At 45.5% G+C, this 13,749-nt stretch overlaps 1 protein-coding gene across 1 annotated transcript; it reads left to right on the forward strand.

Annotated features, from left to right (window-relative positions):
• Positions 1 to 1,637: 1,637 nt before the first annotated feature.
• Positions 1,638 to 10,107, forward strand: LOC115470904 (arylamine N-acetyltransferase, pineal gland isozyme NAT-10-like). Its single transcript, XM_030204519.1, has 2 exons — positions 1,638 to 1,842; positions 7,777 to 10,107. Exon 2 carries the CDS (start codon positions 7,785 to 7,787, stop codon positions 8,664 to 8,666), a length of 882 nt encoding a protein of 293 aa, XP_030060379.1. The 5' UTR covers positions 1,638 to 1,842; positions 7,777 to 7,784; the 3' UTR covers positions 8,667 to 10,107.
• Positions 10,108 to 13,749: the final 3,642 nt, after the last annotated feature.

A 13,749-nucleotide genomic window follows, 5' to 3' on the forward strand; every position in this document is an offset into this window, starting at 1 on the left:
TAATTGGCAGCAGATTTAAAAGTAACAGGAAAGAGAGGGGGATTCGTTTCCAGCTTCTGCAATACAACAATGATGCAGAAACGAGTCTGCTCACACTACATACTCAGCAGGGAAGGAAATAAGGAAAAAACGGGGGGGGGGGGGGGGGGGGAGGGGGTGGAAGACCCCAGAAAAGGTGACACACAGCTAAACTGCTGGAATTTAAAACAAACAAATTCTAGGCACAGGGAGTTATCAATAGAAATCAAACAAAATAAAACATGGAAAAGAAAATAAGATGATACCTTTTTTTATTGGACATAACTTAATACATTTCTTGATTAGCTTTCGAAGGTTGCCCTTCTTCCTCAGATCGGAAATAAGCAAATGTGCTAGCTGACAGTGTATATAAGTGAAAACATTCAAGCATTACTATGACAGTAAAATAGATACCATTGGAGATTCTCCATGGAATGTTGCTACTATTGGACATTCTACATGGAATGTTGCTATTCCACTAGCAACATTCCATGTAGAAGGCTGCGCAGGCTTCTGTTTCTGTGAGTCTGACGTCATGCACGTACGTGCAGGATGTCAGACTCACAGAAGCAGAAGCCTGCGCGGCCACATTGGTGATCTACAAGGGCTGACTTCTACATGGAATGTTGCTAGTGGAATAGCAACATTCCATGTAGAATCTATAGAAATCAAACAAAATAAAACATGGAAAAGAAAATAAGATGATACCTTTTTTTATTGGACATAACTTAATACATTTCTTGATTAGCTTTCGAAGGTTGCCCTTCTTCGTCAGATCGGAAATAAGCAAATGTGCTAGCTGACAGTGTATATAAGTGAAAACATTCAAGCATTACTATGACAGTAAAATAGATACTATTGGAGATTCTACATGGAATGTTGCTATTCCAGTAGCAACATTCCATGTAGAAGGCTGCGCAGGCTTCTGTTTCTGTGAGTCTGACGTCCTGCACGTACAGGACGTCAGACTCACAGAAGCAGAAGCCTGCGTGGCCACATTGCTGATCTACAAGGGCCGACTTCTACATGGAATGTTGCTAGTGGAATAGCAACATTCCATGTAGAATCTATAGAAATCAAACAAAATAAAACATGGAAAAGAAAATAAGATGATACCTTTTTGATTGGACATAACTTAATACATTTCTTGATTAGCTTTGGAAGGTTGCCCTTCTTCCTCAGATCGGAAATAAGCAAATGTGCTAGCTGACTGTGTATATAAGTGAAAAAACATTCAAGCATTACTATGACAGTCTGACAGGGTGGTAGGCACAGGGAGGAAAGGGGTGTTTTTGAGACCAATGATTAAAGAAGTGACGATGACGTTTCTTTTTCTGAACTAATTCCAGCAGTTTTAACTTGTGTCACCTTTTCTGAGGTCTCCCCCCACCCCCGTTTTCCCCTTATTTTCTTCCCTGCTGAGTATGTAGCCTGAACAGCAGATTTAAAACAAACTTAAAGGTGGTATTTTTCAGTCCATGCACAATGAAGATGTGTGGGGTTTATTGCCAGAGGATGGAGTTCAAGCCAGTAACATAGCAGGATTTGACACCCCAACAGAAATATTCTATTGCTTCGAAAGGGTATCAAGGAAAAAAAAAAAAACAGTCCCCAAATTGTTTCCAGCTCTTGAAGTGAGTCCAGCTGGTTACTGGTTTGCCTGTGCCAAGCCCTGCCCTGCCTTGGCTCTAGCAGAAGGAAGCTGATAAAAAGGAGCTGCATGCATGCAGCAAGAGGAACTTCTGCATTTAGGAAGAATTCACTTTGCTCCTGTGACAAGACGGAGGAGGCTGGTAGTGAACAGAGCCCAGCTCTTCACTCAGTGTAAGTGTGTCTTATCTTCCCTCTTCCTAAGTTTATAGTGAAGAAACCCGAAGTCCGTGGTTTGTGCTGTGATAGACCCAGCTGATTGTCAGCGACTCTGGGACATGACAGAATTGGGTTTACGTTTAAGCTAGACAAGCTGCAGCTTTTTAAGGTCTCATATTTCAAGAGGCCTCATGCTTAGCCTGGAAAACTAACCTAAAATTTAAAGCCACTTAAGGGAGGGGAGGGGGGGCCTCTCCAATGTTACAGCTGAGATTACGGGCCACAATATGCATAAATCCAGCCCTGCCCAGGAGCAGTCAGCTGTTTTGAGAAAGTGAAAGGAGGCTGAGACTTTGTTGGTATCCGTTCCTGCTTAGGCCACAGCTTGCTTGTGTCCGGCTCAACACTCAAGACTTTGCCTTCCATCTCTGAACCGAACGCTTTGAGAGTAGATTTATAGCCTCCAGTTACTACTACTACTTAACATTTAGGGTTACGCAGCGCTGTACAAAAAGGAAAGTCCCTGCTCCAAGGAGCTTACAATCTAATGGGCGAAATGTCAAGTAGGGCAGTCCAGATTAGACTATTTAACCTGTCTGGTCAGTTTCTGTTAAGGAGGGCTGGTGGCCCATGACTGGAAAACAGAGGCATTGCTAGGTACTCAAAATATTTGGGGCTTGGGGATAACTCCAGGAGGCCAAATGGCATGGGGGGGGGGGGGGGGGGGGGAGAGACTACAGAAACGTGAGCAGTCTTGACTTATTTATATCACTCCTTTGTCCTACCATTTAATACAGATTGCTTTCCCTTCCTGTATTTTTTCTTCTCAATGTAATAGCAAACATACTAATAAAACCAATTCTAATCTGTGATGGAATACCAAGCCATTTAATCAGGGTGGTGGCAGCATCCCGTATACCCCGTTATCCTTGACTTACAGATGGCATCTCCAGCCCAGCATTCCCTTCTTTTGTAGCAGTGGCACTGGGAAAGCAGCCTCCTCTCTCTCTCTCTCTTGCACCCAGCATTCCCATCTCCCATTCCTGCTCAACTTCTCCCTGTCTTTCTCTCCCTTCCTTCCTCATGGAGGACAAGAGTAGCCTAATAGTGCAGCAGCCTGAGAACTCACGTGAACTGGGTTCAATTCCCACTGAAGCTCCTTGAGAATCTGGCCAACTCATTTAACCCTCTATTGCCCCAGGTGCAAAATAAGTAAACCTCTTTAATTGCAACCATAGAAAGGCAGTATATCAAATCCCATCCCCTTACCATCCAGCAATCTGTTTTGTTTTTTCACTCAGCTGTTTGGCATCCTCTTTTCTTTCCCTTAGATCCTGGGAGGATCTCCAATCTCTCTCTTTTGCTGATCTAGGGCCTCGTAACGCTAATGGTCTTCAGTAATGTTCCATCTAATTTTTTTCCCAGTCGGGTCACATAATTTCTGTGAGTACAAGGAAGGTCCCGTCCACCCTCCCACGAGCTCTTTCTAACATTAGCAGGAGCCCAAAATGTCTCATTCTCCTTTGTTCTTTCCATTTAATTTCTACTTCTTATCATCTTTATTCACTCCTCCCTAGGCTTTTTCACATCTTTCAAACTGCTGAAAACCTATCTCTTCGACAAGATATATCACAAAGATCAACATGTATAACAGTATAGTCTTAAAACTTTCAGACTGTCTTTCAATGTTTTATAATGTCTTTCTGCTCTAACGCCCTCATGTATTTCACCACCATGTAACACAAAACCCTCTGTATACCAAATGTATATTCACTGCTATCTCCAGTATCCATGACAAAATGTAAGCCACATTGAGCCTGCAAAGAGGTGGGATACAAATGCCATAAAATAAATAAATAATAAATAAAAATTTCTCAGTTACCACTGAACCCCATTTTCCTCTTTCCCTTCCACCTTCCTCCCCTATTCCTTCAGCTCAAAAACATTCATATTTCCTTTTCCATTCTCAGCTCTTGCAATCATAGTAACATAGTAGATGACGGCAGAAAAAGACCTGCATGGTCCATCCAGTCTGCCCAACAAGATAAACTCATATGTGTATACCTTACCTTGATTTGTCTTTTTCAGGGCACAGACCGTACAAGTCTGCCCAGCAGTATTTCCCGCCTCCCAACCACCAGTCCCGCCTCCCATCACCGGCTCTGGCACAGACCGTATAAGTCTGCCCTCCACTATCCTCGCCTCCCAACCACCAACCTCTCTTCCCCCACCTGCTCCGCCACCCAATTTTGGCTAAGCTTCTGAGGATCCATTCCTACTGCACAGGATTCCTTTATGCATATCCCACGCATGTTTGAATTCCGTTACCGTTTTCATCTCCACCACCTCCCGCGGGAGGGCATTCCAAGCATCCACCACCCTCTTCCCTTTCTATGCTCTTGCATCTGCCTTCCTGCCTCCTCCCCTTTCGTTGCATCCACCTTCATGCCTTTTCTCCCTTTCTAAGAATCATCATCTCTCCATTCTACTTCCCTTTTAGCCTACGCTTCCCTCCTTCTTCTCCTCTCAGCTGCTTTAAACCTCTGTCCTCAGCATCTGCCCATCTTTCCCCCAAACCTTGTGTATTAATGCAGCTACTGCCCTACTCCGCACTTGCCATTAGAATGCAGCTCAGCTCACACAACTCCATCCTCCCCCCCACAATAATACCTGCCCCTTCTAGGTGCTTCCCCATCTGCCCTCTTCCAATCCCCTCTTCTGGATGGAGTCGGTCCAGACGGCTGCTACAAAATTAGTAAGTGGTCTTGAACACTAAAAATATAGGGACAGACTTATGAACCTGGGAGGAGACATGATAGAGACACAGGGCCATGCCTAGGGTCTCTGGTGCCCTCCTGCAGACTATTAGTTGGCGCCCCCCCCCCCCCCCCCCGTGTGGCACAAGATGCAAAGGAAATAGGAGCTGAAAGATGGAGTGCATCTTTGTGGGATTGCTGGACAAATAGAGGGTTTACAACCACTTAGATTTTTGTGCTTTCATGTTCATGAAATTAGTAATTAAATCTTTGATATCTAACTGGGCACATATATCATTCTCAATAGCAATCATGGCAAGGCTTACAAGCCTTTCTTGCGAAATACTCGATCGCAAATAATTTTTTATGATTTTTAACTGTGAAAATGATCGCTCACCACTTGCCACACTGACAGGAACTGTCAGCAATATTCTTAGAAACAAATTGCTATACATTGCAAAATAAGATAGCAGATGTAAATTCTCAAAGTGGACATATTCCAAACACTAAAATGAAAATAAAATGATTTTTTTCTACCTTTGTTGTCTGGTGACTTTCTTTTTCTGATCATGCTGGCCCAGTATCTGATTCTGCTGCTATCTGTCCTCTTAACTCCGTTTCCAGGGCTTCCTTTCCATTTATTTCTTTACTTTCCTCCTTTCTTCTTAATTTCTTGCTCTATATCCATAAGTAAAAGCTGGGTCCTCCGCAGACTTGACTGTCCAGTGGATCCAGCTTCTGCCTATTTTCTCCATCCATGTGCAGTTTTTCTCCTCTCTTCCTTTCCCCTCATCTCATCTCCTTCCTCTCTCTGCCCTCCCCTCCATCCATGCCCAGCATTTTTCTCTCTCCCTTCCCCTCCATCCATGTGCATCTCCTTCCTCTGTCTTCTCTTTCCTCCCCTCCATCCATGTCCAACAATTCTCCTCTCTCCCCTCCCCTACATTTCCAGCAATTTCTCCTCTCCCTGGGCCCTGTCCTCCCATCCATGTCCCTCTCTGCCCTTCCCTCCTCCATCCATATCCAGCAATTCTCCTCTCTCCCCTCCCCTACATTTCCAGCAATTTCTCCTCTCCCTGGGCCCTGCCCTCCCATCCATGTCCCTCTCTGCCCTTCCCTTCTCCATCCATATCCAGCAATTCTCCTCTCTCCCCTCCCCTCCATTTCCAGCAATTTCTCCTCTCCCTGGGCCCTGCCCTCCCATCCATGTCCCTCTCTGCCCTTCCCTTACCTCAGCTCCGCACCGCCCTGGGAGCTTTAAATCTGAGCAGCGTCAGTGAAAGAGCTGCTGACGTCTCCTGCCTTCCCTTCGTGCTCGCTTGTTCGTTCCCTCAGTGTCCCGCCTTCTTCTGATGTCATTTCCTTGCGAGGGCGGGTCACTGAGGGAACGAACGAGCGCGAAGGGAAGGCCGGAGACGTCGGCAGCACTTTCACTGACGCTGCTCAGCTGTTGCGACTGTCGAAGGTAAAAGATTTAAAGCTCCCAGGGTGGCACGGAGCTGAGGTAAGCGGTGAGGGTAAGCACCGCGGCGGCGCCTTCCAGAGGTCGGCGCCCCCCCCTGCGGTGCTTACCCCGCTTACCGTGTTGGCACGGCCCTGTAGAGACATTTAAATATCTCAAGGGCATTTATGTACAGGAAGTGAGCCTTTTTCAACTGAAGGAGAGCTCTGGAACGAGGGGGCATACGATGAAGTTAATAGGGAATAGGCTTAGGAGTCATCTAAGGAAGTATTATTTAACAGAAAGGGTGGCAGAGGCGTGGAATGACCTCCCGGTGGAGGTTGTGGAGTTGAGAACTGTCAGAATTTAAAAAGGCATGGGATAAGCATGTGGGATCGCTTAGGAAAAGGAAGAGTTAGGGGTTACAGAGGATGGGCAGACTGGATGGGCTGCCTTCATGTGTCTATCCTTCCTCTGTAAGTGGTAAACTCTATTATGCCTTAATATTAATATTAGAGACTTATATGGTGTGTGCCAGAACTGGTGGTGGGACGCGGGACTGGTGGTTGGGAGGCGGGGATAGTGCTGGGCAGACTTATACAGTCTGTGCCAGAACCGGTGGTGGGAGGCGGGGCTGGTGGTTGGGAGGCGGGGATAGTGCTGGGCAGACTTATACGGTCTGTGCCCTGAAAAAGACAGGTACAAATCAAGGTAAGGAATATACACAAAAAGTAGCACATATGAGTTTATCTTGTTGGGCAGACTGGATGGACCGCGCAGGTCTTTTTTCTGCCGTCATCTACTATGTTACTATGTTAATATTAGAGAATGTTTATTGTTTGCTTGGAGCTACTTTATTACAAGAGTAGGAGTCTTGGCTACATTTAAATGGTGTACTAAGACCAGGGGCGTATCTGGACTCCGGCGGTAGGGGGGGCCAGAGCCAGAGGGAGGGGGCACATTTTAGCCCCCCCCCCCTCCCCGCCATTGCCGGACACCCCCCTCCCTTCCCGGTTGCAACCTTCCCTCCCCGCCATCGCTTACTTTTGCTGGCGGGGGACCCCAACCCCCGCCAGCCGAGATCCGCTTCCTCCTCCGAGTCCTACCTTTAAAAATATTTCTTCAGCTGGCGGGGGACTCCAACCCCCGCCAGCCGACCCGAGATCTTCTTTAACTTTCTTCTATCTTCGTCCTCCGCGTGGCTGGCGACGTGTTGCTGCTGTTGTGCAAAGCTGAAATCCAGTTTCGGAGTCTGACTGACATCGTAACGTGCTGCAACGTCAGACTCCGAAACTGGATTTCAGCTTTGCACAACAGCAGCAACACGTCGCCGGCCACGCGGAGGACGAAGATAGAAGAAAGTTAAAGAAGATCTCGGGTCGGCTGGTGGGGGTTGGAGTCCCCCGCCAGCTGAAGAAATATTTTTAAAGGTAGGACTCGGAGGAGGAAGCGGATCTCGGCTGGCGGGGGTTGGGGTCCCCCGCCAGCAAAAGTAAGCGACGGAGGGGAGGGTTGACGGCGGTAGGGGGGCCAGGGTGAAATCTGCGGGGGCCCAGGCCCCTGTGGCCCCACGCAGATACGCCCCTGACTAAGACTACCTGTTTAAGGGCTTCTTTTACCCACGCTAGCGATTCCTGTGTGGTAAATGTGACGCAGCCCATTCATTTTGAATTGCTAGCATGATTTAGTAAAAGAGGCCTAAATGTTAAAAAATATTATAAAAAGGTTAATCAAATTTAAACATTCTTGCAGGACGCAACATGGATTTAGAAAAATATTTCAACAGAATTAATTATCAAGGGACACACACAAAATTAGACTTGGATACACTGAATGAAATCTTACAACATCACGTCAGAGCTATTCCATTTGAAAATCTCAGTATCCACTGTGGTGAACCTATTGAACTAAACATAGAAGCCACTTACAACAAAATTGTGCAGAAGAAACGAGGTGGTTGGTGCATGGAGAATAACCATCTTTTATCCTGGGTGTTGAAAACAATGGGATATGACATCACACTTCTAGGGGCTAACGTTTATATTTCATCAGACGAGGCTTACTATCCCAACATATCTCACCTCGTGGTTAGAGTGGCAATTAACGGCAAATCCTATATAGCCGACGCTGGTTTTGGAGCTTCTTACCAAATGTGGCAAGCCTTGGAGCTGGTTTCCGGAAAGGCCCAGCCTCAGACGCCTGGCATTTTTTTCCTGACTGAAATTGACGGGGTTTGGTATTTAGACAAAATGAGACGGAAGCAACAGCTTTCCAACCCAAGTTTCTTGCATTGTAGCCTTGTAGAGAAGCATGACTATAAGAAAATCTACAGCTTCACCCTTGTGGCCCGAGTTATCGAGGAGTTCCAGGACATTTCTACATACCTACAGACAGCCCCCGATTCCCTGTTCAGAAATAAATCTATCTGCACCCTCCAACTCACAGATGGGCTTTGTGCATTAATAGGCTGGACACTATGCGAAGTCAAATATAATTACGAGAAGGATGTGGATCTGATGGCATTCACAACTGTTAAAGACGAAGACATGGAAAAAACACTAAAGGAGAAATTTAAAATAACGCTTGAAAACAAATTTACACCAGCTGATAACAAAATGAAAATGGTACGGTATACAATTTAATTTAGTGAACACAGGGGTCTCTGGGACATAATGTCAGCAGAATGAAGAAACTTTTGTTTTATGCCTGACTTGGTTTCATAAATGAAGAGTTCAAAAATGGTGCCTATTTTTTAAGGTACCACAAAGAGAATTTCTTGTATTGTGTTTGTTTAAATACGTTCTTACTTTTCTCAACATTTTTGATAATTAAAAATAAAAATCAGGAGGAAAAGACCCCATTTAGACCTTAACCACAATCTTGGAACTTACTGTTTCCTACGTATGGGGTTTGGTCAAAAAAGTCATCATTGGTCTAAAAAAAAACCCATCTGTTAATCGTCGTTGAACAACAAAAATCAGTCAACTTTATTCACAATAACTTTAGTTCAACAAGCGTATGTATAGAAAAAATGTTACTTAGCTTGAGCTGCCTTGCTCTTAAGCAACTCCCAAGTGATCATCTAATGGTTTTTATTGTGAGACCATGTACGGCGCTGTCAGTTGCTCGGTGGGGGGTCCCAACGGTGACCCATTTCGCTGTGGCTTCTTCTGGAGACCCCACCTTACTTGACGATCTCACTGTGAAAATATTTTAAGAATCCAAACACGCGTAAAATGACGATTACTGCCCAGTTTCCGCCACGCCTAGGAAAGTCTTCTGGATTGTTAAATGTGCATTTTTGGTGGAACTATGCGATACATCAAAACTTCGAACCTGCTCTTGCTGAAAAATGTGGTACAGTTCTTAATAAACGGAAATCGTGGTCGCCTATTGATGTTTTATACACAGAACACACTTCCATCTTCATAAGCCATTGCTCGCCATTCAGCTTTACTTTGATTGTGCGTTCATTATAGTGACACTACTGGACCGTTATGCAGCATATCGGAATTGTAGTTTTCTGTTTTACCCTCTTTTAGGAGGAGCGAGTTGGAAAACAATGCACGTAAATTTGATTTTTCGGATCTACTCATGCTGTTCTCAAACAAAGTAAATCTGCCCACACAAACAATGAGCTGAAAATCCTATAGGCCCTTTTCATCCATGGACCATGTAGCAACTCTGCTACTACTATTACTACTATTTATCATTTCTATAGCGCTACAAGGCATACGCAGCGCTGTACACCATACACAAAAAAGACAGTCCCTGCTCAAAGAGCTTACCTGGATAGATTCCCTTTAAAAATCAGGTGCAAGCTCCAAGGGTACGAAGTATCCACAGATGGTTTTAGTTAGGCAGTTTTTGGAACCTGCACCCGAAGGTGAATTGAAACACCAATAGACTGAAGCAGTCAAAGCAGAGCCCTGCAGGTCTCCAGCAAAGATTTAAACTATTAGCAGAGAGATTGAGACAGGGGAATAGACTGGAATGACCAGCTAGCCCATATCCATTATGCTCCTCTTCAGAAAGGAAGCAGAACCCTGCAGTAGGCAAGTGTTACTTTTAAAACAAACAAACTTCCTATTGTTTCTAATTCAGAAGATTAGCAGGTCCTGGTTGCCACTCCCTAAGCAAATGTGACCACCTCTGGGAAAAGGTGACTTAAGTCACCAGGAAAAAAAAAAAAAAAGAAGGGAAGGGACTTGATATATGGCCTTTCTGTGGTTTTTGCAACTACATTCAAAGCGGTTTACGTAGTATATACAAGTACTTATTTGTACCTGGGGCAATGGAGGGTTAAGTGACTTGCCCAGAGTCACAAGGAGTTGCAGTGGGAATGAACCCAGTTCCCCAGATCAAAGTCCGCTGCACTAACGACTATGCTGCTCCTCCACTCAACAGACCAAACCCCATCCTTTTGTGTGAAAAAAAAAATAGCAGATGGTCAAACATGGAACTTTCTGACTACTTATGATCATGAAAAATTGGCCATTCTCAACATTTTGAATCTGCGACTTAAGTCACCGTTTCCCAGAGATGGTCACAAATGAGGTCCTGGTTGCCACTCCCTAAGGAGATGCATTAGCTGGCTGTTAACAGGCATGTATGTGCTCAGACAGTCCTGTTGAACTGCCTCAGCCCAGTCAATGCCCCTTCTCCCCCCCCCCCCCCCCCCATGGCCTTAATCTCACTAAAGAATTTTCATGTGTCCCAAAAACATACTCCCATGCTGGAGGTCATCAAGCTGTGGGAAATAACCCCACAAACAGGCATCTGGTAGCCCAGCCCTGACTGATGAATTGTGAATTTTAATTCTTTACTGGCTAAGTTCTGGTATCTTGACCTGGGTGTTTTTCATTATGCTGCTGGAGACATCCCTAGTCACGATGGTTTTTAATCTTCTTTCTCTTTTGGAATATGGTCCACTCCACCAGTGGCATTCCTAGGGGGGCTGACACCCGGGGCGGATCGCCGATGCGCCCCCCCCCCCCCCCAGTGAAAGAACCCCCCCTGGGTGCACGCCACTGGGGGGGGGGGGGGGGGGGGTGCCGCGCGCCTGCCGGCTCTTCGTTTTCATGCTCCCTCTGCCCCGGAACAGGAAGTAACCTGTTTTTCTACCACAGGACTTTAATGAGCAATCCTGTTGGTAAAGCAAACCAGCTGTAAGCACATGCTCTGCTTATAAGCAAGCACTTGACTGGCTCTCCCCTTGTGTGCACAGTTCAACTGCTGTCCTTTCATTGATGTGCTGTTGTTGCTACCGTCCTATTAATTAATAAATGGGATACACCGGCTTGATTATGGATTGAGCGGAGCAGCCTAATGGTTAGTGCAGGGGCCAAGGAAACAGAGTTCAATTCCCACTTGAAGCTCCTTCTAACCCCGGGCAAATCACTTAGGGGTCCTTTTATTAAGGTGCGCTGAAAAATGGCCTGCACTGGTGTAGACACCTATATTGGAAGCGCAGGTCCATTTTTCAGCGCAACTGCAAAAAAGGCCTTGTTTGGACAAAAATGGACACGCAGCAAAATAAAAATTGGCGTGCGTCCATTTTGGACCCAAGACCTTACCGCTACCCATTCCAGCTTATTTTCGAAAGACACCCATATTTCGACCCAAATCGGGAGATGGGCGTCTTTCTCCCGTGGGCGCCCAAATCGGTATAATCGAAAGCCGATTTTGGGGCGTCTTCAACTGCAATCTGTCTCAGAAACCAGCAAAGTTGATGGGGGTGTGTCGGAGACATGGTGAAGGCGGGACTGGGGCATGTTTATCGGCAGAGATGGGTGCCCTTGGCCGATAATCGAAAAAAGGCGTTTTTAGCGTAAATTTGGGTCACTTGTTTTGGACTCTTTTTTTTCATGAACAAGTCCCAAAAAAGTGCCCTAAATGACCAGATGACCACTGGAGGGAATCGGGGATAACCACCCCTGACTCCCCAGTGGTCACTAACCCCTTCCCACCCAAAAAAAAAAAAAAAACAACTTTAACAACTTTTTTTTACCAGCCTGTATGCCAGCCTCAAATGTCATACCCAGCTCCATCACAGCAGTATGCAGGTCCCTGGAGCAGCTGTTAGTGGGTGCAGTGGACGTCAGTCAAGTGGACCCAGCCCCCCCCCCCCCCCCCCACACCTGTTACACTTGTGGTGGTAAATGGGAGCGCTCCAAACCGCCCCCACAACCCACTGTACCCACATCTAGGTGCCCCCCGTCACCCATAAATGCTATGGTAATGGTGTAGAGTTGTAGGCAGTGGGTTTGGAGGGGGGATTTGGGGGGCTCAGCATCCAAGGGAAGGGAGTTATGGACTTGGGAGGTATTTTAATTTTTTTTTAATTGTTACAAGTGCCCCCTAGGGTGCCCGGTTGGTGTCCTGGCATGTGAGGGGGACCAGTGCACTACGAATCCTGGCCCCTTCCATGACCCAATGCCTTGGATTTGTTTGTTTTTGAGCTGGGCGCCTTCGGTTTCCATTATCACTGAAAAACGATACCGCCCAGCTCAAATCCACACAAATCCGATGCATTTGCCCGGCATAAACCGTATTATCGAACAAAAAAAGATGGACGCCCATTTTTTTTCCAAAATACGGTCTGTCCTGCCCCTTCACATACCCGTTCTCGGAGATAGACGCCCATGGAGATGGGCGTTTGCAATTATGCCCCTCATTGTCTCACACGTTAACTGGGTGGTAATCATCAGCACGCGTACACTGCCATTAGTGCCATGTGTTGGAAAATTTTCCGGCAAACGTAGTGGACGAGTGTAAAAAACATTTGAAATTACCGCCCGGGCCACGCAGTAGCCGGACTGTAGTTCCAAATTGGCACGCGTAGGTGCCTACGCAGCTTAGTAAATGGGCCCCATACTTCTCCCATTGCCCCAGGTACAAAATAAGTACCTAAATATATAAACTGCTTTCATTGTAACCACAGAAAGGTAGTATGTCAAATTCCATCCCCATTTCCCTGATTACATTTACATATGATTAGTCTAATTGATGATTTTTAAAAAATTGTCCACTGGTGCTACACTGTATGGTAGTAACGTGTGGTAACTGAGAGACAGTTCAGACAGGATCACATTGAGTATATGCAAGTTGAACTTCAGTTTATTCACAGCATCATTTATGGAGAAGTTCCCGATCATTTATGGAGAAGTTCCCGAATACTTGTTAGATCTTCTGGATTTACCACCCAGAAACAGTACCAGTTCCTCCCGATCCTACCTTAATTTACACTATCCAGACTGCAGTGGCCTTAAATACAAATCTACCTACGCCTCCAACTTTTCCTTCATAGGTACACAACTATGGAATGCTTTACCCAAATCCTTAAAATCAACTCAGAATTATTGAGGACCAACGGGTTCAAGAAGGCTTCCCTCCCAGCCTCAACCTAATCTTACTTCTTCCTGGATTCAGCAACATTCATGGACCCTATTGCCTTGTATTACCCTTGTTATTCTTTGTTGTTTATATGATACATATATGTCTATTATCTTATCATTACATTGTTTAGTTGTGCTTTTTAAACTGTAGCCTACCCTCCGGTTCTGTGTAAGCCACATTGAGCCTACAACTAGTGGGAAAATGTGGGGTGTAAATGTATTAAATAAATAAAATAGTAGTTACTTTTACAACTGATTACATATATAAATACGAAAAAATAATCCAATCTAATTAAAACTCAGATTGTGAGCACACTGACAGAGAAAG

This window comes from Microcaecilia unicolor, chromosome 5 (assembly GCF_901765095.1).
Source record: "Microcaecilia unicolor chromosome 5, aMicUni1.1, whole genome shotgun sequence".
NCBI lineage: Eukaryota > Metazoa > Chordata > Amphibia > Gymnophiona > Siphonopidae > Microcaecilia > Microcaecilia unicolor.

Coding starts and splice junctions, on each gene's coding strand:
- LOC115470904 (XM_030204519.1), top strand. CDS start 7,785: ATGGATTTAGAAAAATATTTCAACAGAATTAATTATCAAGGGACACAC.